This window comes from Pieris napi, chromosome 15 (genome assembly GCF_905475465.1).
Source record: "Pieris napi chromosome 15, ilPieNapi1.2, whole genome shotgun sequence".
Taxonomy (NCBI): domain Eukaryota; kingdom Metazoa; phylum Arthropoda; class Insecta; order Lepidoptera; family Pieridae; genus Pieris; species Pieris napi.
Genome location: NC_062248.1, coordinates 6,092,807 through 6,118,340, shown reverse-complemented (window position 1 = coordinate 6,118,340; position 25,534 = coordinate 6,092,807). Strand labels below are relative to the sequence as shown.

At 31.4% G+C, this 25,534-nt stretch overlaps 1 protein-coding gene across 1 annotated transcript; it reads right to left on the bottom strand.

Moving 5' to 3' along the window:
* Positions 1-21: 21 nt before the first annotated feature.
* Positions 22-22,674, bottom strand: LOC125056730 (cAMP-dependent protein kinase catalytic subunit 3). Its single transcript, XM_047660003.1, has 7 exons — positions 22,321-22,674; positions 10,339-10,507; positions 8,416-8,525; positions 5,699-5,944; positions 4,433-4,614; positions 1,729-1,806; positions 22-1,249 (listed from the first exon to the last, which is right to left on the bottom strand). Exons 1-7 carry the CDS (start codon positions 22,496-22,498, stop codon positions 1,124-1,126), a joined length of 1,089 nt encoding a protein of 362 aa, XP_047515959.1. The 5' UTR covers positions 22,499-22,674; the 3' UTR covers positions 22-1,123.
* Positions 22,675-25,534: the final 2,860 nt, after the last annotated feature.

Sequence of the window (25,534 nt, the reverse complement as noted above, 5' to 3'; positions counted from 1 at the left end):
TGAACAAAAGAAAACCACTAGTATGTATAAAATTTTATTTAATGTCTTAGTATCAAAATATTTACATCAACTATCATTAAATAACATTTATCTGAAAACCCTGTTATCATTTTACATTTCCAAAGTTAATAAATATGCGAAAACAGAGTTTTTGTCTGACTAATAAGATCACAGCAATCACATTAGTTATAACATGGCTAGGAAATACCTCATTATCTATCGTCTAAATTATAATACGAAAACAATACTTAAAAAGCAATAAAAAACAATGTTCCAACGCCTGAGTAAAACTTAATACTCAATGTTCAACGTTCGAGGAGTTTTTTAATAGTAGTATAATTTAGTAATCTTTTAAGCTTCAAATTATATCACTCTAAGCAACTATTTAATTTGTTGTATCCCAAATTAATAAAGTATTTTTTGAATCGTAGTATTTAATTATTCAAGACTTGGAATTGCTATAAAATATTTTGGAACAATTTATATAAAAATTTCATTATTTATAAAAAAAATATGCACGCAACAATAAATAGGTAGTGTGTAACCAAAAAGGTATCTTTAAAAACACGTTTATTTGTCTACTTAACATTACACATTTATTTTAGATAAATATTCAAGCGTTGAACTACAAATTCTATTACAGATTCAAACCACAAAAATATACTCTTACGTATGAAAGGGACGGCATGTTCATACATTAGGACAGATTATTAGAATTACCATACATTTTAGTTACACAAGATTGTTTAACTAAAATTTATATCCGTATTTAATATTTTAGAATATATAATAGACTTTACAAAATTGTTATATCTGATGTCGTGAACTTTATTAAACTAATAAAAATAAGTATGCGTCGCTATAATTACTACTAAATTTTAAGATCAAATCTTAATTTTCATTGTTAAAAATAATGTATTAAGAAAACGCCAGACACATTAAACAAAGTTTAATAATCAATTAAATCTAATCTCGGTATCACTAAGATTTAAGAAATCACAAAAATCCTAAATTTCCTAACACAATGTTAATTACGAAATTGTTTTTGGAAATTCACATCCGAATACAGTTAACCATTCGCGAATTCCACTTTAAATTAGAACCAATGGAGGAATTAAGAATTTCAGAAATTCACGAATAGTTTTAATTCATCTGGATCCAGCGATCGCACGGCTTTCCAGTCTGTTTCGGGGTATTCGTCAAAGTTTGAAGTATCGCCTTCATATGACACGGCTGGTACAATGGGCGGCTAAAAACGAAAAACCATTAATTAGTTTTTGGAAAAATATATTGTTGTTTGGCGTATCCGCTACAATGAAGGACTTTATAACATTCTAGACGACGCCAACATCGTCCAATTCATAGAGTGCAACAGGCTCAAGTGGCTGGGACATGTGCACCGAATGGCGAACGACAGAACTCCAAGGTCCTTACTAAACTCACAACCCGGTGGCAAAAGAAAACCCGGTAGACCGAGACTTCGTTGGTGGGATGGTGTTGTCAAGGACCTCGAAACAATAGGGGTTCGCAATTGGACGTGGGAAGCACTAGATAGATTGCGATGGCGAAGTGTAATTGAGGAGGCTTAGACCCACAAGGGGCTGTATAACCATTGATGATGATGATGATGATATTGTTGTTACGAAAAGACCCCAATTAAGACCCTAATTACTATTATTTTTTTCAAATCTCCTTTATTCGCCAATCATATATGTAAATCCAAAATACCTGTAACTTCTTCAAGTAAACATCAGCCCAGTCCAAATGTTTGAACCAACGATGTCGTTTCACATCTTCCGAGCCACACTGTAAAAGAAAATTATAAATAATTTATTACTCTACATAACTCTACACTTTCAATATTTATGTGTAATCGAAAAATCTAAAATTTTCAACAAAAATAAGCTCGAGCACTTTGAAGCATCATAAAATAAAGTTCTATTAATATAAATAAACAATTTAAAAATCGCACAGTGTTGCCATAATGTACTGACGTCATACTATGAAAGTCGAGATTGAACTTCGGTCATAAAAGTACACAAATAAATCAAATCGTCTCCATTGAAACGATAAACAATCGTACCATACATCAATCACAGAAGCACTGCTGCTAAAATTAGAGCAATTCTGTTATTTGGCTTAGGCACCGCACTACGCAAATGACATCGTAAAGTTGAAATTTTATGGAGCGGATCTGAGCGATTAGCTTGTCTAAGCACGTTTACTGAATAAATTCAATTAATCGGGTTTCACAATACCCTCAAGTGCAGGGCACTAGAATCTTGGTCTCGCTAATAACTAGAAGGAATGTCATACAAGCCGCCATCGTAAATTATCGGTAATAAGCGGTTTATTCATAGCCATGAAATTTAAAGGCCTGTGATTGAATCTCAGTATAACCGAACACTTCTTACAAAGGCTTTCACAATAATATCGATATATGATAGCCATATAGACTACTATAAATAGCTACTTCCACATTAATTGTAATTATAGAAAAAAAAATTAAACTAGTTACCGCATCGTGTAATGTCGGGGTCTTTGAATAGATAATGTTTTATTTAAACGGGATCCTTTAGATCTGGCACCATTTAAAAAAACGTATTTAAATATCAAATTTCCGCTAGGTACAATATAAAAAGGTTTTAATAATGACTTTGCGAAGGTGAATTTCACCCAGTCTCCATAGTGAGAACTTATTAAATATTGTACTTTGATCATTAAACGTTTTTAATAGGATTTATATGTATAGGATAAAGCTTTGAAGACAGCATCTAGTGACAAGACTCAAGACATACGATATAACTCATTGATCTTTGATGTCGCCGATGACTTGACGGATAGCTTTCTAAATATCTTGGCGACATCGCAGAAAAAGCTAAGAGAAAACGTGTGTCCACTAGAAACTACCTTGTGTACATATAGGGAATGATAGAAAATATACCGGCACTTAATGGTCAACAATTATGATGACGCAGAGAAGTAAAAAGACCCGCGCTTTTTAATTTGATGATTTTTAAATGGTGTTCGTTAACTCAACTCCTTTATTTCCCACAATATTTGAATTATCCAATAAGTTTAACGTGCTAATTGGTTTTAGACTCCAGACAATCCGATCCTTGATAAATAATTTTGCGTTTTTGCAAGTGGAATAATGTTAGCTTCTAGCAACGCTTTTGGTCCATTAAAACTTGATGGAAGAGATATAAGATATAATTTAAAGATATTTTTAATAATTATAATAATATTTCCTTAGTACAACAATAAAAGCTTTTAGTCGCTCGCCTGTTAAAACTTGTATAGCAAAATGTTACTGGATCATATCAAAAACTCCTTTATTCAATCATTTACCGTCTCACAGTTGAAAATTATGAATTTCACTGAATTTGATTTGTGAATTAAGGATGCGTAGTAAACTCACGCAAACGATTGCAGGTACAGTAATGAATAAACTGTACAAACAATAACAGTAAGTCCATAAAACATGATATAAACAGTAGTTAGGATTAAACTAGATTAGTAATCACGCTTGTTCAATAATATTGCAGATATAAACATGCATATTAATGTCGATTGTAAATTTCAGAGAACCAGTTTGTTATTATTGAAGAAAATATCTCTATCTTGATTAGAAACGGTCCCTACTTATAGCAATATTCTGGAGACAAGCCAACTGTAAACTGATACGCAATATTTTTGTGTAAACTCAATTGATTTAAATATGTTTGGAGCGAAAATGCAATTCATATCTTACAGTCGTACGCAAATTGTTACGTAATACAATTATACAAAACTTATCAAGTAATTTCAACTAAGTATAAAATGTTCCCTTGGTATTTATGTTCTTTTAAACGACGCGATGGCTAATAATAATGATATCCTTAAATATTATTAATATCTATCCTATTAAGCGATAAACTCAAAAACTACCGAACGCATTTTTATACGATTTTCAATTGATATTTATAAAGGCAGACTAAAGTTTAGATGCATTTTATCGTGGTTTTGTTAAAATTAAAAGAAATCGCAAAAAGTCTTGCAAAATACACTAAATCCGCGCGAATATTAATAGAAGTCTTTATTTTGTAACTTGAGTAGCGTAGATCATTTTAAAACACTTATCTAAATGTCATTGTCAAAAACACAATCAACAATGAATGACGCCTACGTGGCGTTGCTAAGTTACAGACAATACGAGTCATCTTCCGGGTTTTACAGATCTGGGATCGAGTCCGGACCAAAAGCAATAAAAAATATTAAAAATAATAGCAACGGTATGAGCTTTCCCAAATTTTCCGTATGTATATTCCATCCTACTTAAAATCGTCACGACAAGTATTGTCACAACTTTGCTGACTGCTACTAAGCTATATACAGTACAAAGAACAATAGTGACAAAGTAAAATCAAGTGCCAATTTTCCTGTATTTTACCTTCATATTTCCGAGTCTTTTCGTCCTGTCTTGCACTAACAGTTTCTTTATGATATCCTTGGCAACCGGGTCGAGGTGGCGCGGCCAGTCAACTCTGCCATTAAGGATCTTCTCATATATTCCAAAGGGATTGTCGTCGTAGAACGGGGGATAACCGACCAACATCTCGTAAATAAGCACGCCTGTAAGATAATAGGTAATATTTAACTATACAGATCCTACTACTATAGACCTTGTACGTTTCCGAAACATATTAGAATTAAGAATGTTCTTGAAGGTCAGCCCTGCGATTCTGTCACTTTTCGAACTCACACAGCGGTTTTCGCATCGAGGGTCGCTCTGAAATCAGTCGTGAAGCAGTCATTGTATGATGTGGCATTCTGAAAAGGTGGGAGCTTGTAGTTTATTGTTTATCAGAATGCCAAATCATTCGAAAAGTGAGTTACAGAATCGCAGGGCTGATCAAAAGCACCCACATCTGACGAGCGTGTATGGTAAATATTTTCAGGCTTATTATTACTTGTAACATCACGTATCATAATGTATTCAAGGTCAAATACAGATAAATCAAATTGATTCAACTGTTTGAACATAAAATCACGCAACAACTTTACTTTAGATAAGAAAGTTTGTTTATCGAAAGTAAAGAATAAATATTTCAGAACCATGCATTCGACGTCAAAATAATCGTGTAAACAAATATAGGTTTTATTCGGAAAAATGTTTCCTCCAGTATAGAAATTTTGAATTCTAATGATTTCATAGAAGGACACGAGACATCACATATATGATATTATATATAATTACTTGAAGGATATTAAATATAGATGATTCCTGTCTAGACAATAACACGTGTCATATAATTACCGTAGTTCTATGTACTTGTGCCAAGGATTTAAGGAGTTACAAGCACTGATGAGACTGTAAGCAATAAATTATATTCAACTTGGCACCACTATAAAGCTGTCACATAGAACTATATTTAATTGGAACATGAAATAATGATAATGTAAACAACACACGATCTAACATTACACTCCAAGCTACCTGCTACGTATTAAGAAAATTTGATTGGCTAACTATTCTAAAATAAAGCGAAACATCGATTTTGTTATATTACCTGACCTAAAGAACGGTCACATGCCTAACAAACCGACAGTGAAATATAACATCGTGGTTCGTTCTAACCCAACCTTATACGACATTGTTGCTTTAGTTTCTTTGTTGTACATAAGATAACAAAACAATAAATTAATTTAGTCTCACCTAAAGCCCACCAGTCTACAGCTTTATTGTGCCCTTTGCTCTGTATAATTTCTGGGGCTAGGTATTCTGGCGTTCCACACAAGGTCCATGTACGATCCGTGAGCTTTTTAGCGAAACCAAAGTCCGTAATCTTCAAATGTCCATCTTTTGCTAGAAGTAAGTTTTCGGGCTTCAAGTCTCTGTACACGATGTTGCGGGCGTGAAGGTATTCTAGCGCTGACACTATCTCAGCTGCATAGAAATTTGCTGAAACATAAATTGTTTTCTTTGAAACGACCACGCCCCTGCAATCTGCCATCTTATTAAGATGACAGAACCTTATGGGTAAAAATTATAAAATGGCATTTTTTTTGAACAGGGGCGAAACTGGTAGAGGCCTCATCTCATGTTAAAAATGATACCGCCGCCCATGGACTCTTTCGATTTCAAAAAAGTGTAGTGCGTGAACTCATCGCGGTGCTACTAAACACTTATATTTTTTAAACTATTAAGCTCTAAATAAGGCTTGTTGTTGAACCACAGAAGTATGTTGTGTGTTTCCAACAATATAATTTGCCTGTGATTGAATCAACCAGAGTCTATGTAAAAATTATATAAAAACATACCAAATTAATTTGTCAACACATAGCTTTTTTATTAAACAAGATATGTGTCTTAAGTACGGAAACATAAATTTTTTTCGCAATCCATTATCTTTTTATATGGAACTTCCCTGAAATTATTTTTATCGCATTTTTATATCGCGAGTATTACTACGTGTAATAAGATGTCTTTAGGAATATAATAAAAACGTCGTATAGTCAAGACGTTAACGACATAAAGTAATTTATTCTCCATTACGCATACGATTTAGTGTGACCCTTAGGTCAGATGCTACATTCACTACAATTTCTAATTTTCTATGGCTGAAAGAATAACCAGTGCCGGATTAGCCACATAGCAAGAGTAGCAAATGCTACGGGCCCCGCGCTCCAACGCCTGACTGACCGTAATAAAAAAAGTATTAATTTAGATAGTAGCGTAAAATATCTTACATACCTTTAACGTGAAGCGCTTAGTCTATGCTTTACTTCCACATAAAAATAAACTCGACTTCGTCAAGTATAATGGTAAAAATAAGTACGTATTTATCTTTTTAACGTTAATTTTCAAATTATAATCGATATAGATATTTAGACTAGCATGTTATTTGTACCCTTCAGATTTTGATTTTAATTTTTATATAGGTATACATTTATTTTGCGAGTTTACGTAGCCGAGATTGTACTTTTTTAATCGATTATAATATAATATCGATTATAAGTATATCGTGGAAACAGGCGAACTATTTAAAACCTAAAGCCTAACCAAGGGCCCCTAGGCAGAATTTGCTACAGGCCCCGCGCTGGCTTTATCCGGCACTGAGAATAACACGCTGCCTCTATTATTATTATAACTTTAATATTCGTTCACAGTCTCAATTATAACTATTCGATAACATTTCTCTAACATTGAACTGTGTATAAACTTTACACTATTTACACAAAAACGAAAACACATTCGTTGCCAAATGTTAGTCGTTTAATTCTGTCAAACGTCGTGCAGAGACGTTGCAATTATTCTATGTTTACTACTGACGACGAAGCATTACATCTTGAAATAAAAAATTCATTAAGACCTAGGATTCCTAAATTATTTGTGTAGTACATAACTTTCCTATATATATTTAACAATTTGAAACTAAACAAATTTTCGTGTTGAATGAAACAGCCTAATGACTTATCAAGGGTGAGTCAGCAGCGTGGGAGATGTCTGCGTCATTAAGATTCTAACTGGGTATGATATCACCCTTTTAGGATGATATATTGAAGCCTTCATACTATCTTTTTACATATTAAAGACTTGTGTAAGCTTAAAGCTCTACGCCCAACTATTAATTGTTGTTTCGCTTCGTTGAAAGAATCTACGAATATAATCTCTATATTTCTTATTTGAATACAATACTTGCGTCTTTCTTGGAACATCAAAGATTTATTATGATTAACTTGCAACCTAGTGAAAACATCCGGACAATACATAAATCACAAAATAAACGCGATATATTTATTCAGTTTACATTTACCGACTGTAACGATTTAAACTAAATTATTTTATTGGTGTAATTGCCCTTAATTTTATAAGTAAAATTATTGAGGGCACAGTAAATAAAGAACGAAAATGTGTGTCAACGGGAGAACCCCGGGTTGGTGCGCGTGCGCAAATTCAAGCGAGGCGTCACTACGTCTGCCGCTTTCGCCACCTAATCACACAAATAAACTGAACCACAAATATATGTCTCCCAGTATTGTTCCACACAATGTCCGTAAATTTTTATGTGTCTGACGATCAGTGTCGGTTTTCAACACGAGCCAGCGTTCAGACACCCGCGTCATTGACCGACTATTTTTGCTCTTGTCCTTTCCTCCAGAAATAAGCTCTTGCGTATCTCCAGATTAATAGTACTTGTTTTCCTAAATCACAGCACGACTGTTCTGTTTTCACAAATCTTAAATACGTATGTGCGCCGTCAACCGGGTAAACATTCGCTGGTAATTATCCCGAGCGCACTTCACACAAAAAAGTCGCTATTTTTAGTAATGTTAAGTAACGATTTGTGAAGATAGTACTCGTATATAATATTAAATTTTGATCTATATGAAAATGTACGTTATAAAGACTTTAAATATTAGAAAACTTACCTATATTGTTACTAAACCGGCCAGCATTTCTTAAATATGAAAAAAGCTCGCCTCCACACACATAGTCGAAAAGCATATATATGCACGACTCGTCATGCGTCCACCACCGTCTAAAACAAAGAACTTCATTGAAATCATAGTTATTAAGGAGGATTAACATAGTTTTTTCTATAGTCTTCAAAAAAGACAAATATACAGTTTTTGTGGCCGATCACATGGTACATTTAGAAAAAAAAGCTTGAGCTAGTATTGTCTATTTCACAAATTAATTTTTACACAGGTATTGCTGATAATTTACGTACGTCATTTGTTTCGGCGATTAGGACACGACGTAGCCACAATACAATAAACAAAATTCTGCCCGTTTTAGAAAGGTTCATCTGTTTTTACAATAAAGCTAGATTACTAAAATCACCATATAGTAATATAATAAGTTTTGATAGGTGTAACCCTCATTTTTAAACTTAAAAACATATTTAACTTTTTTTATAAATACAGTAGTTCGTGGTGGCTTAGCAACTTTTCAAAATTGGTGGCAACTAAAAAAAATTACTTTTTATTTATTTATTTGTAAAAATATTATTAAGGAAACATACAAGATTTAGTTTCATTGCTTATAGCTGTAAGACGTAACGAATGCATTTTACATAACTAATTAATTAGTGTTTAGGTTGTAGTTTGTAATAAGAACCATAGTAATTGCTGTAATCTTTGATTTATAGAGTTGGCAAACATTGCCACGCTACGTGAGCAAAAAGAACAAATTTATTTTTAAATCAATTACATGTTGGAGTAGTGGTTTATATTATGTCAGACGGTTAACAACAGTAGTCTTAATGCTATTTCGTTAGACAATACATTATCATAAATAAATTAATTAATTAAACAATTTAATTCAATAAACCAAATGTAAATATGAACTAAAATGTTCAAATAGGTTTATATTGTCTGGTTCTCGATTCGATTTTCACTACACCACTCGATACTAGTAGTAAATATATAAACGTATTTATTCAAAAGGCAACTACATAATCAAGGGATACTTTATCATCTTTAAGCTAATTGTTCGTAGACAAAGTCGCGGGCCATAGTAAGTATTGTAACACATAGTGTGCGATCAAATAAAATTCTATAATAACCATTACCTAATATGGTCGAAGTTCAAACTTTAACAGTATAAGAAATTTCTAATTTAGCGGAAGAAGATCATAAATTATATTGTTATGTGAAAGTTTATAGCGATTTGAATTTGACTCGTTTTTATTGATGTTATTGCATTGATTTATTAATAAATTATAGTTACCGCTCATAGCCATTACTATTGAGATGATAATTATGACGTAAACCTTAATAAAACCAAACTATATTTGTAATAAATAACAATATCAACTGCATTCAAGTAGATGAGTTTTATCACAGAACAATGTGGTAAATCACAGAACAGTTTTTTTTTACTTATGTAACTTTAATGACGTTGTGGTTTATGACATTTTTCTTTGAATAATTGTAATGTAGAGGGAGGGTTAAACTTGCTGAGTTTCTTGACCGTTCTTCTCAGAACAAGACCTCCTGGTAGTTTTGCGAACGGATGGCGTCTTGCTCTTTCGTGAATTTTGTAAAGCACCCTAAGACGCATCTAAATTGAATAAACGTATTTTGATTGATTTGATTGATTGAGTTATTTGTTTGGCCTACAATAATTTTAATGCAATATATCTGAAATTCATTAAACTCAATCAGGCATTAAATTAATAGTATGGTAAATATCTTATACCTGCGTTTTTTTTTTTGCCAAGGCAAGCCATATTTTCGGGCACTAATTTTTAATCCCATGTATTTTCTACGTAAGTATATCGTATAGGACAATGATTTATGTCATCATGGATTCTATTTATTCAACCAAAACAATAATTGTATACTTACAGGTTAACGACAAAAGGGTGATTAATCTCAGATAATATATTCTTCTCGTTCATGACATGATCGACCTGTTTCAAACGTATGACATCAGCCATAGACAATATCTTCATAGCCAGGTACTCGTCCGCCGCTTTGTCTCTGCACAAGCAAACGCGACCGAATGTTCCAGTACCTAAAACAAATATATTTGTTTAAAAGAATAACTAGAAACAATATAGACAAAAAAACGTCGAATACCTAAAAAATATTAAATACTATTGTGGCATGAAAACGTCATTGGATTGTAATTCTTTTATAAGGAGATTCTTGAAAAATGTGCCCTCATATACGATTTAAAAACTTCTTTCTTACAGCTCTTGTAAGATCGTGACTTCATTTTTAGTTCGATACACTCTACATATATATTAACCATAGCCTATTGTTAAATTCGTTTTACGAACTTGTGAAAATTAAGGAATTAGACATTATTTATCTAAAGCAAGCTCAGCTCTAGAAATCAAATGTTTCCTTATCTATGATATGATTTCGAATTTTCACCATTTTGGCGCCATTCAACGTTGGTTTGTATTAAAATGTGTGAGAAATTTCATTCTTTTTTATAATGGTGAATAAAACTATATGTAAATGAAATATAACTTGGCTAACTTAAACATTGCGATAAAAAAGAAAAATATACAAATTATAAGGATTGTATTATAGAATATTAAGAACGAGAGGTTTATAAGAAAATTCGATTTGGTAAACGAATTACGTATTAGTAGGTATATAAATATATAAATTAAGATAATAATGACTTGCTTCATTATTAAATCTTTATGTAATAAATATAATCGCAATGTAACTGACATCCAAAATGTATTTTTATTTCCAACGTTTATTGAAATCGTATGAAAATAAATGTAACTGTAAAAATATACGATAAAATAAACTACACATTTTTAATAATGACTCAGTTAGAGATTCCCCATTTCGTCGGACTGAATGTAAACTTTGTATCGCGTGCAGATATTCTTACGCTAAAATCTAAATACAACATATTTTCTTAAAAACATACCAATATCACTAACAGTTTATATGCCAGGGGAAGAAAAGACGACAAGATTACCGTGTCTAGTGATGATTTTTGATTCGATTTCAATTAAATACAGAAATTCAGGTATAATGTAATATTTATATTTTTTCGAAAACCCAAGTAGGTTCAAATAGCCTTAGTTTGTTGCACCAGCCTTTGTGGGCTTCTGATGAAAGCTGATGTACTATTTTTGGTGTGTTTTTTATCTTAGAATACCTTCAGTTCCTGGAGATACGTATCCTACCACGTACCTCTTCTTTATTACCGAGAATATGCATTATTGTAATCTTTAAGAACATTAACGAATTACATTTATTACTTGACTTTTACTTTAACAACTAAATTCTCTGTTGCTATTTGCCTTTCCTGTATGTTATTGTATAACATTTTCTCATATTATTGATAAACTTTGCTTCTAATAATTGAAACACGTGCTGCCCGTGACGCTCAAACTTTCGCAAGATACAACACCCGATCTTATTTCCAACACTCTTGCGCAAGTCCGGTCGAACATATCTAATAATTTAAGGGAATCATTTGTTTTTATAAAACATGTATTTATTTTATTGCTTGTTGAAGGTTGAACAGTTAAAAGCTTTTAGGTCGTGACCTAGCACCAAAATAATATCAAGTATTAGTTATAAATAAACACGATTTCCATTACATTTTTTTTCGATTACATACTAATGCCTCTGGAATAGAATTAAGAGTTTATATCACTGTAAGCCATATCTTACGATTAATTCGCTGTGTTTTGGTAACAGTTGACAGCCAATTAAGGCAAACCAAAGCCCTCATGTCATTTAAAGGGGTTACTACAACATCTCATTGCTTTTATAGTAGTACTAGCCGTTTCGCGCCCGCTTTGCTGGACGAATTAAAATAAATTTTATGTTTCATTATTTTATTTTTTTTCATATTTTTATTATTCTTCTTTTTAACTTCCCGCTAAGAAAATTGAAATATTTCGAAAATCGAGTTTTTAACAGATGTTGACGTTTAGAGGTTCTAGGAAGCCTCCCCGAATGTTTCCGCGGTGAAGTCCGTATGGATAAATTTTCATAAAAGTAAAACAGCACGTTAGAATTCGCATCGAATGGCGGTAGTTTCATGTCGATACGATCAGTGGTTTAGGCGTGATTGAGCCTCAAACGAAGACCATTTTCATTATATATATATATAGATTTAAAATTAACCTGTATCATAGACATTTGATCGAGGTCTTATATCAACTTACAGTTTTGTAATATAATATTAAAATAGTATTAATGCGTAATCATATAAATCCCTAATGGGCACTGACACATTTCGCGACATACAACGCGAGGAAGCTAACTACTGTGTAATGGAAGCAATTGTATTATGCACTGTGCTTTTGTAATAGAGAACAGAGACAAAAAATAATATCCATTGGTATTATGTAAAAGAGTGGGTCCCAAAAAAGCAATACCGTGTTCCAAGAAAAGTGATTTGCATACAAAAGAATTCACACAACGCGATAAACTGCGAATTCTTTCTTGTTGCATAATCGGAAACAACCTTAAGCAAGTAACATCATCGGAAACTTGAACGGAACAATCTTTAATGTGTTTTGTCTCTGTCGTGTATGGCGCCAAAGAGAAAGACCAAAAAGTTATGAGCATAACAATTTCCTCAGGAGTTGACCGACCACTTTCACTTGTCATAGCGCACACTGTTCTTACAATATTGCCTATATGGCGTAGGCTGTGACGTACGCAAAACGAAATTGGTCTTTGATTTTAACGTAGTAACGACTTCCAGAAACCCAAAACCGATATTTAGAACTTTCGTTGAATACTAACTAGTTTAGTAATAAATATAAATATAATTCCTACGTAACCGATGAAATAAATATTTTTTTATTAACGTAAATAGAATTATTATTAAGTTAAGCAAAACTATCGTATTTCATTCTGAAACAGATTAAACTGTAGGTAATCTTAACTATATCCCTTTAATTTAATTACGTCTAAGAAAAAAATAAATTATACCTTCAATTCTCAACTCTTTTGTTTTACTTTATTTTAAAATAGAACGTTACCGAGCAAAGCTTTTCTAACATATCTTACATTGACGATAAAAAAACTTTAGGTTTCTTAATATAGAAATTTGGCAAGGAAAATGTTCATAAATAGATTGAAGAGACCTTGTACTTAACCGAGTGTATTGAAGCAGCACAACCTTCAATCAGTCGTGGCCATTCATACATTTTTTGTTTAAATGAAACATACGTTCACCTGAGAATAGATCGGAATAGATATATAATGGCAATTGTTGTTCTATATGAAGTATTGTAATGCTGATATTCAATAAGCCAAATTATAATTGGTTCAGCTATAAAGATATGTTCTATTTATATTTTGTTAACTATGTATTGTCGGTCGCTCAAAAGAATGCTTTGTTAATTTAGCTGTGATAAGGTTTGATTGTGATATTGTTAATCACAGCCTGAACTGTGGCCTATGGTACTATGAATTCTTTTCTATGGTGACGATGTCCTTCTTGGCAAACCATGTCCCTAACTCTTACTCATCTAAGATCTTCTGGTAGCAAATCTTTTAATAAGATTTGAGTATTAGTTTTAGGACTTAAAAAATAAATTCATTTACTTCAATAAATTCATCAACATATTGCGCGAATTACCGTTGATTCTTATAATAATGAATAAGCGACGCCAAATATCAATTAATACTTATGACTTTATGCTTTATGTCCTCATAAACCTGATTATAGACCGTAAAAATTACACGTTGATGAGTAAACATTTGTATTTTAGTAGTGTTTAGTGTCAAATTAAGTGCTTTTTGGAACTGTCCTTGATCCAAATTCAATCTAAAATAGGGACCTATGTGTCGCAACTGGCGTAGTTTCTGCGGTTTCATATTATATCTTATAGGAGAACGCGCCAAGAAATGTTTATTTATAAAATTGTTAATTAAAATTTACAACAATAAAGCTGTCAATACTTAACACAAGCCTGTCTTGACCACTGGTTTCTGCTTAACTCTGTAGAAATAAGGTTATGGTTATGTATATTTGTAAACTATAGAACTTAGGTCCTTTTGGATTTCTGCGTCGAACTCAGTGGACCAAATAGCAGTCTTAGATGGTAGTTGAAAAAAATTAGCTAACTAACACACAGACTGCCTTTTAAGTACATTTATGTCTCAATTAACCATAATAAGTATATATATTTATTAATCTTTATCTTCTATTGTAAAATAGTTGTAATCTTTTTACACATTATAGGAATCTTTTAAGAAATTTTCAATTTATATATATATCTAATGACTGGAGAATGAAACACGAAAGCTTTTTAAAGTTGTATGACGCAGTTCTTACTCATCATAATTCTACGATACAGAAATAATTTTTCCAGTGACGCTATTTCACGGCTGTCTCTCATGTCGTGTAAGCTACATGTTAGCTCTCGTCCCGTCAAAACATCTTTTTCAATATAATTAATATAAAAGATCCCTCTATCTTATTAAAAGAACTCTAGTTATCGAATCCAAAAAATAATAATTATATTAGTCATTTATTTCTGATAAATGGTCAAAATTTCGTTAAATAAATAACAATTCAGTCTTAGGTGATCTATCTATATATATATAATGAAAATGGTCTTCGTTTGAGGCTCAATCACGCCTAAACCACTGATTGTATCGACATGAAACTACCACCATTCGATGCGAAATTTTTCCTAGATGGTTTATGGCTATTTATTTATTAAATTCCAACGTTCCTTCATTTTTCCTTTTTTTATTGCTGTTTTACTTTTATGAAAATTTATCCATACGGACTTCACCGCGGAAACATTCGGGGAGGCTTCCTAGAACCTCTAAACGTCAACATCTGTTTAAAACTCGATTTTCGAAATATTTCAATTTTCTTAGCGGGAAGTTAAAAGAAGAATAATAAAAATATGAAAAAAAATAAAATAATGAAACATAAAATTTATTTTAATTCGTCCAGCAAAGCGGGCGCGAAACGGCTAGTATTATATAAAGGCATAAATATTCCGCTGGTTTACTGAGTTAATAATAACCGTTTAAGATATATGGAACATCATAATAGACGTAGGTCGTAGACCAACGAACGTGAGAGTGTTAGATGCGGACATTGACAGAAAGTCCTTTGGTACACAGCCGGGGATGGAAGCTACGACCTTAGTGATGAGAGTCGTATGCTGAAGACACTAGACCCACACTGCTTCTATCACCAAAATGTCATACTAATAATAAAATGAGTATGATATTATACCTATATCAATACTTATACCAAACAATGGGATTGAAAATTGCAACTGTCCTTCGAGAGACGTTGACGGAATGCAAACTAAATCCGTTGTCAAAAATAAAGGAAGTTGGCAAAGTGATTTTCCTTACCCATGACAAAAATAATTAATGAGACTGTCTTCTTACAATCTAGTTTTATTAAAAAATCATTTCTACTCAGAGTATTCTTATTATGAAACTGCCTACGATACAGTTCTATTATTATATAATAATTATAGTGCCTATATTTACTTGTTCTTTTAACTCCAGCTTTATTGTTACGGTCGAATTTAGTTTAAATTAAAAAATCCAATAAGCTAATTGTTTAATTTTTAGAGCAACCCCAATATGTCTTATATTTCCCTGTAACCCTTGCCAAAAGAAATACATAATATTTGGTTTCCGCCAGTTTAAGGCAATTTTTTTATTTTATAACGGATATGAACGTACAGTCATGTCACAAACGTTGACGCTTGAAACGTCGAGTATTGTAAATTATAAACGCTTGCGTTGAATTCTTTAAAAACATATTAAATTTCTGTAAATAAGTGGCTATATCGTGGATATAAACCCTTATTCTGCCATTGCTTCTAACGTTTTTTAATTGATATGAAGGCTTTACTTGCCAAGCGCATATTTAGGGCTAATATAACTAGGGCACTTTGATTTATTAATGCACACAGTAAATTAATGATATGTTCATTTAAATTAATTAACACGCGAGGTCAACATATACTTAGAAAATGTGTTTAATAAAATGTAAATTCATAATGAAAGTTTTAATATTAAAATGCTACAAAAAACCTGATTTCAAATGTCTGCTCACAAAAAACTATAAAAAGAAATCTTCTAACTGTTTGTTCCTTGTAAGTTCTAAAAATATATGTATTGGAAAGATTACAAGTTGCGCCACCTGCTGGTTATGTCACTCCAGCGGTAATTTATAGACACGATATTGAACTGCATCTAACGATTGTGTACAATGTTCAATGTCTTCGTGTGACATTGTTTAAAAATTCACCTTCATTATATTTACGAGTATAAAATTAGTGTACCATCAACACAAGTTTCTATTATATGTCTTGCTTGGCATAGTAAAAAGATTCTTATCACAGACCAGGCGAGAAATGTAACCAGAATCTAAAGAGGTTTCATGGTTTGTGTATTATTTTAGTCAGGCTGCAGACGGCACTGTTCGAGTTTATATCGGCTATACTAATCTATCATAATAATATTAAATTGTTTTGCGTATAACGGCTTGTAAAGCCATTCAAAGTTATCTTCCGAGAATAAAATATGACCAGTGACGCAAAACAATTCTTGTTTTACGTATAACATCTTGTGAAATATTTTTAACATAAATACAACTAGGTACAAAGTCAAAGTCAAGTTCGTTTATTGGTATAGAATGTGTGAATTATTGTTAAACTCAAAATTATTATGTCGCATATTCCAGAAATACTTTCAATTATTTTTATAATCTGTTTAACACACACAAACATTAAATTAATTTTTATTAAATAAATTATTAATTTCAACGTTATCGTATACGATACGTAAAATGTTTACAAATCATTTGGTAGTGTTTAAACGTCCCAAATTGGAACGCACAAAACTCAGAGATCCTTCGTTCGTATTCCTGCAATAAATATAATAATAAAAGTGTTTTTAAATTAGGTTATAGCGCAGTAAATCTTTACGCTAATGAACGTTATAAGGCGCAGTAACGTCGTACGTGCTGATATGACAGTTTATTGACTTGACAAAACTCCTAATGAGATTTTCCGAGAAGCGTGGGTTTTCGCGGTGAAAATCACAAGTAGGCCATTTCGCGGAGAAAAGAGCACTCGGCCTCTTCAAATTGCTTCTTATTTTTGTTTATACTTTAAAAATGGATTATGGGAACATTCGGTAACGGATTATTATATATCAATCTCGAACATCTATTAATTCCTTGACCTGTTTACGTAGCTCTGTTGAGGCATCAATTCAGGTTAAACGGCAACAAACTCATGCCAAACGAAAATATTTAGTTAATGCCTATAAAACAATAGTTACATATTTTTAGGTAATCACTTTACTGATTTTTAGTAAAGGTTAATTGTCAATTACTATAATTGTATTATAATCGTAGGTATTCCATTGCTTGTTAATTTAATAAAATACGAATATATAAGCAATTTGTTTAGATAATGATCAGAGAGGAAGTCATACGTTAGCAACTGTGTGTCACACAAGTTCTCATAACTTTCCAGTTACCACAAAACAACTTTTAAAAGCTATTTCCGAAATACGTAATCGTTTGCGTCCGTACTCAGCTTTAGTTCTTTAACATTACATCAACAATAATATCACTCAGTAATAGCATTCCGTTTACAGATTTATAACGGCTATTTTTTTGCAAAATAATAAGTGTTGGGGATCTTACTTATAAGTCTCGCTGCAGGTATAAAAAAATGAATAGGACTGAAGTTATTAACAAAACAATAGGTTACGTGTTAATATATATAACAAAGAATATAATAATAAAACTTTATTCATAACAAAAATATCGTTATGAGAAAATTTATCTGACGCTAGTCCCCACATTAAGGCCGATTTACATTATCATTACCTAGTGTTTAGGAGAGTGCTTTAGGATAGTACTTTAGTTGAAACATGTAAACGCTACTTGCTTTAGTAAACGCTACGCTAAAGAACTTGCCTCTCAAGTTGTACTAAAGCACTCTCCTAAACACTAAGATAATGTAAATCGGCCTTTAGGGAGCCTATGATTTGTGAGTGAATGGATTATAATTATTTCGCGGTACATGGTGCATGTTTTGGAAAATGTATATCTTAATGTTAAATGTAATGAAACAATAGTCATGTATTAAATAAGCGAAGATTTTTGATATGTGTTACAAATTTGTGTACCGCGTATTTTTACATTTGTATACCAAGATTTAAAAAAAAATATAACATAAATTTATCTACATAACGAACATTTGTGTTTGCGCCGTAGGCATTGCCAGCTGCCAACTTTTTTATACTATCAGAGAAAGTGTTCACGTTATTTGTAATCCCATCAAGTAGGTAAATCGGACGTGTTCTTATGTAAGAGCCAGCTGCATCGTGTTTGCGAGGTATATAGCCCTCGGTCAATCAATGATTCATTACGGTAATAGATTTGCATAAAATACAATTATGATGATTAACATAATGGCTTCACACGATAAGTTAATCGGCAAATAGGGTGTGAATTCATTTTCAGTGTTAACGCTAGAATGTGCTCATTCAAAACTCACCTTTGTTATTTTTATGTGAACACATATTTTTGACAACATTTTAAATAATCTCAATTACTTTAAGGTTTGAATTATATTAATAAATTGGATGAACATATTAAAAAAAATGAATTATTTGATTTAAATATACATGAAAACGTTTTTTTATCCTCTTAAAAGTGTCATAAATACTCCACATACCCGCATACAGAAAGGCATGATAATACTGACTTGTGTCTAAAGGAATTGTTGATGATAATATTTCAATAATGTGATAAGAGAAAATCGGCCAAGGTTTTTGAATACGTTGTTGCACAGCTGTATAAGGCACGTTAAGGCTTTATTTGCCAACATCAATAATATTTTAGTTTTCGAAATGTCTTAACAAAATGGAGAAATAATCTGCTCTTTAGTATTTATAAAAATCAATTCCTGTTCTCCAATCAATTTAATTAGCTCCGTACCTCACCTGTCCTTTAAATATAAATAAAAACAATGCCCAACAAATAGTAAACAAAAGTATTTAAAAGACAACGAAATCTTCGCGCGTCTAACAATTGGATTGGATATTCATAGCCCAAAGGTAAGGAAAATGTCGGATCAATTACTACATAGTAGTTTTTAAAATAAAGACGTCCATGACAAATCTCTGTTATTATTACCTATTGTATCCAATAAATAATAAACAATCTATATTTGTTTATATATTATTGTTTGTTTATAAATATGCTCCTAATCCACTGAACATATTTCTAGTTATATATTATAAATATTTAAAGAAAATTGCTAATATAGAACTAGATAATATAAATTAAATAAAAAACAGCGTGTACCGCCGCGCTTGGTTTATAATGTAGTATACGGCTCGGGGTAATTTCCCGGCGAAAAAACAAACACAACAAACAAAAGTCTTATCACCGACTTGTCAATGAATCATTGAAACTGTAGCAAAATCTCTCTTGGGGAATGTGTAACTGTTTAATCCTGTGTCTTTACATTCATCTTATTCGTGAGTATATTACGAACTTTGTAAGGCTAGGAACTGTATGAAAGAAAACCTGGGCGAATATTTATTCAAATGGTGACCGTGGTCTGCATTTATACGCAGGTCGTCTTCTCAGTACGTAAACTATGATATTGCATTGTTTACACAATCACTTTCATCTCTTTTCACTTCATCGTATTTATGTTAAAAGCTTTCTTATTAACTAAAAATTTTCGCGCGCTTTTCAATCTTTGAAAATGAAACGTGGACGGACAACTTTTGTTACACTTTAGGCATTTTTGTATGAAGTGTTTGTATTATTTTAACTAGATATGTTGCCTGTAATTATTACAGCTAGTCATGTTTTACTACAACAAGACCTGCAAAATTGGTTCTAACATAAATATACTAAGGTATATTTAGGTATGTATTAGTTGAAAAATTTACTGCTACAAACTGTTTTGCAAACTTAAACTGTGTTTTAAATAAATTTTATAGTGAGGGTTATTTTTTTTTATGTATAAGAGTATTTTCGAGAATGATTTTATATCTGGGATTTATGTGCTTATATACAGTTATATTATAATTATTGCAACTTTTACCACAGAATTGCTCTAACCTACATTCGCCTTAAATCGAGCGTGACAGTTATTATTTACATAGAACGACTCGTTTGCGTGTATACTGCAGGTTTATTAGCATTTTTCACGTAGATATAATACAAAACACGATACAATGGAATGTGCATTGAAAACAATACAGCTTATTTAAACTGTCACTGCCATTATTTTCTTCAACAACATTCTTATAGAAAAAAAAGAAATTGCTGGAATGATTTGGCCTTATAATAATCAGTTACGAAAACATCTTTATCCTGCGTAATAATTGGTATACATGAATCGCAAAAACCAATACTTTCTCGCTTATATTAGTTTGTTAATTTGGACATTTTTTTTATTTAATCGTAGGATTATCACATGTACATTAGCCGACGAAACTCGTTAAAAATTATTCTAAAATAACCATTAATTAAGTTGACAGGCTTTACGTACTTTATTTTCAAAATAGCAACGCAACTCATGCGAAATGTTGTCTCATGTTCTATTTTGGGTTTTGAGACTCCAAACATGCCTTAAAATATTAACACAACTTTATAAGTACCTAAAACGTCCAATAAACTAGTTGAATGATAGTCTCAGTCACGAGTTGTGCATGAAATATTTCGCATAAAACCTTGATCTAGATTATGATAATACCTGCACAATATAAAGGGTATCCCTCTGACCTAATTAATTTTAAGGACGGCTTTATTAACATTAGCTATTAATAAACTGATAACGAATTGCCATGGGCATTGTTGATTATATGCATATTTTGTTTGAAGAACTTGTATAGTTTCAGCACTGAAAATCGTTGATAGTAGCAATTTTAGTCTCACGGTAATAAGCTAAGGTAATATGCATAAAAAACTAAACTTGATGCGTCTTCGTCAATGAATTTCCGGGGAAATATTCCGAACACCAAAAAATACAACTACCATTGTAGAGTAGAAAAAAATATTAAAACTTTCCTTTAATATACATAGAAGTTATTTTTGTATACAAAATCAGATGCAAAGACGAGACGCGCGTTCGTCAAAAGCGTATTGCGAATTAAGGCCAAAACAGAAACTCTATGCTACTTTAGACTGCAACACACTCATCTTTTCAAGTATTAAGGTGAAACAGAGCACAAAACATCATTTGACATCTGGTTTAGCTATTATCCTCTCCTTGCTCCAGTTACAACGATATCCACCTGTACTATACTTTATACGGTTCTGTTTAAAACAATGAAAATTGTCTTATTTTTTCATAATCTATTAATGGTTCCCCTTTTTTTTTAGTGCCTCTCCGTTACTGTAGGTCGGCCGTCTCATGAAGCGGGTCTTGGCCTTGTTTCGCTGGGAATCGAACTCAGAACATTTAAAAAGATTAATGTAGTGAAAATCTTTAATTTTTTTTTGTATACCAAATGTCTTTCATTTAGGCGGAGAGGTAGAGGTAAAAGTATGAGATAGAAACAAATGAGCGATGTTCTGTGAATTATTTCTTTTTTTTTCCGTGAAACTGTGTATATATATTCAAATGTATGTATTCTATAGTAAAAAAAAAGCCGAGTAAACACGATAATTTACATTTGTTTAATTTTAACATTGCGTGATTTTTCAGATATTGAAATATATTTAAAAACATACAAATATATAGTCGGTCAAAAATGTAAAAAATCTAAGACTATTTAGACATACATACCTATCCCATAAAAATCAAAGTAGAAAATTCAATTCACCGATTATCTCAGTACTAAGAATAAGGCAAAACTTACCAATTGTTTTCAGAATTTGTAAATCATCTAATTCATATTCCTTCTCTTCTTCAGAATATTCCGACTCGGTTGTAGTAGAATCTTGTTCCTCGGTAGAAGACTCAACAGAAAGAGAGCGTACATCCGAACTCAAGTCTGAACTACAGTCCCGAACCAATTTTGCACTGGCCATCATCATTTTTACTGCTTTATTTACCAAAGTCAATAATTAATATCACATAACTCAAATGACATAAATTAAACCTAATTAAATATATTAAATTGTAATATTAAAAGTTTATCGTAAAAATATTTATCACGACTGCGTAACGTTCACTCGCCGACGCGGTTTGTTTCTCACTGCCGCTCTGAGTTCGTCCGCAGTAGCGCAAGTATCAACGCTTGTTCCAAAACAAATATATATTGCAGTATTTATAAAAAATACTTCAGCCATCTCGAGAGGGAAGTAATTAACTTTATGTTGTTCAAGATGCTCGAGTTTTAGTGGTTTTAAAACGTTAATTATTTAGCGTTGGTTTGTTAAATGGCATAGGAGGTTGTAACAACACTTCTGAACTCATATCAGCGTCTGAATGAATGAATTGCAACAAATATACAGTCGTTAATAACTCCCGTTATAGGTTTATTTTAATTATCCGTTTAATGCTTTAAACGGAGTGCGTCTACGGCTACCAATCGTAAATTATTTCTTCGCCGGGAAACGAATTCAGAACCTCCGACTTGTTACGCCAAGCCACGGAGCAATCGTATAAATTATACGATTTTTGCATATGTTAATTTAAATTGTGAGTACACGCTACCACACAAGTATGTAGTAGTAACTATATCTTGCAGTAATAGTGTAACAAAACAATATATAATTTTTCCTGATCCGGTTTATATCTAAATTAACTCATCAAATAAATACGGTTATTATCACCAAATAGCTAAGGCCCTTAACTTTTAATGTATTACTTACCAGCTATTTTATTTACACAATCAACATCTGTTAAGTTTGATTACTAATTTATTATTTCTCTATTCTTAATCTTGGAATCTGGTGCCATAATTACGGCTAATAAATAATTTTATAAAGACAATTTCAAGGCTGGCCATGTCATATACATTAGTTTATAAGTAATAGGTGAATGAATACAACTAATTTTTGGTAAAAACTTTATTAGGCAACAAGCATAACCATCACTATTCCATAAATATATTAATATCACTGATATCCGATATATGGATTTATTACAATATTTATTAAAATTAGACAATATGAGTTGCTTTACAGAACCTTAAATATAGTTAATCCTAATGTTCCAGATAAACTGTTTAAACGTGTTAATCGTTATTTATTATTATTACAATGGCTGTAACTACTTTTATATTTTCTAAACACTTCAATGCAGTTGATTTTATAAACTGGCATCTATCCAAGTCAGTTTTGTCGTGAAAAATTGAATTTATTTTTTAAATTGAATACAAAATGTAACAACCCTGGCATTATTTTTAGTTAGATTTTATAAAAAATATCTTAGTTGATGTATGTATATTATAAAGTATCTAAAAAGGTTGGTATGGCAATAAAACTTTGAAGCTGCATGAAATGATTACTCTTTGTTACATACAAAAAAATTCAGTTAAATAGGCATTTAAAGAAAAGGCTATAAGGCGATATTGATAAGACAAAATACTTCCAAATAATAACAAGAAAAACCAAACTGTTTCTACCTCTTTTATAAAATGTACAGAATAATATTCACAAAAATACAATGGTAAAGTAGAAATATATAATATAATGGGTTCTTTATAGAATCGACGGTATTTTATTTTACTGTTCATTTTGCAAGTTCTATGGTAATCAATTACTTTAAAACTAAAAACACTTTTTCTTCTAAAATGGCACGTAACCATTCGACAACGCCATTCACTACAATTTGTGCCCATTTTAATTTCTTGTACTCTTAGTACGAAAAAGCTAAATCAAAATATTTAATTTTTAAAAACTGAAATGTTTAACAAGAATTATAAAAGTCGCTTTAAATTCATAACATTACTCAATTTTGTATAAGCGTCTTATTCATTACTGGCGATAATATGTACAAAATAAATTAATTATCATACATATTGTACACAAGCGATAGCAGAGGTAAACAAATGCATTAAGAATAATATTTATCGGGTTTATAAAAAATATATTCTATTATTTTTATTAATTTTCACCCACCCAAAAGTTTGTATTGTTTGATCTCAGTACTTTGCATTTTGCTGTATTATTAAACTACGCGAGCGATTCGTCAGAAGACCCCGGCATTTTATTTCGTTTTAAAATAATGAAAGGAATGCAAAAAAGATTTTATACAAGTTTAACTTAGTTAAAGTGTTAACAACTACAGCTGACATGGTGTAAGAAATAAATTGATAATCGGTTTGGTTTTAATATTTTTACTAAAATATGGCGACAGAGAATGCTATAATGAAAATACTTGGTCAGTACAAATAAACGGTAGGCGTTGACAATGCCCTACGCACAACGAATAAATAAAAAAGTTTTATTTCAAAATCGACTATTATCCTTATTTTGTTAATTAAACGTATATTTTGATACAAATCATATAAATCTTCAGTCGAAATAGATTTTTTTATATAAAAGTAATTTCGGAAATGCAATGAACTATAGACAGTACTATACAATAAGAACAGTTTTTTTATTATATATATACTAATATAACAAAGATGAATGAAGAGATTTGTATGTTTGTAACAAATATTCACAAAAAATACTGGACCACATATCAAATTTTTTCACCATTATATAATATAGAATGCGTTCTCCTTATGTAACATAGCCTATATTAATTTACAAATACATATTCGCAAAAAAACTGTCGAGCAATGCAAAGCCGGGAGAGGGCGCTATTATACAATAAATAAAGGCATCCCGTCTTTATGATCCATTGTTATTAATTATTCAAAATGCATTATTTACGATCTCTAGACCAATTTTTAATAATTGAGACAGCACTTAAAAGCTAGTAAATATTCATCTTTGGAGTACTTCGTACCAATACAGTTAGTTACATACATTTAAATTTAATGGTGGTTTATTTCAGGACAAAAATTTCCAAATCTTTAAATTATAATGTAGCTTTACACTAATGAAGATATTACTAACGATAAACATTCCGACAATCTTTTAAAAAAATATATTAACAGTGGAGTGAGTTGAAAA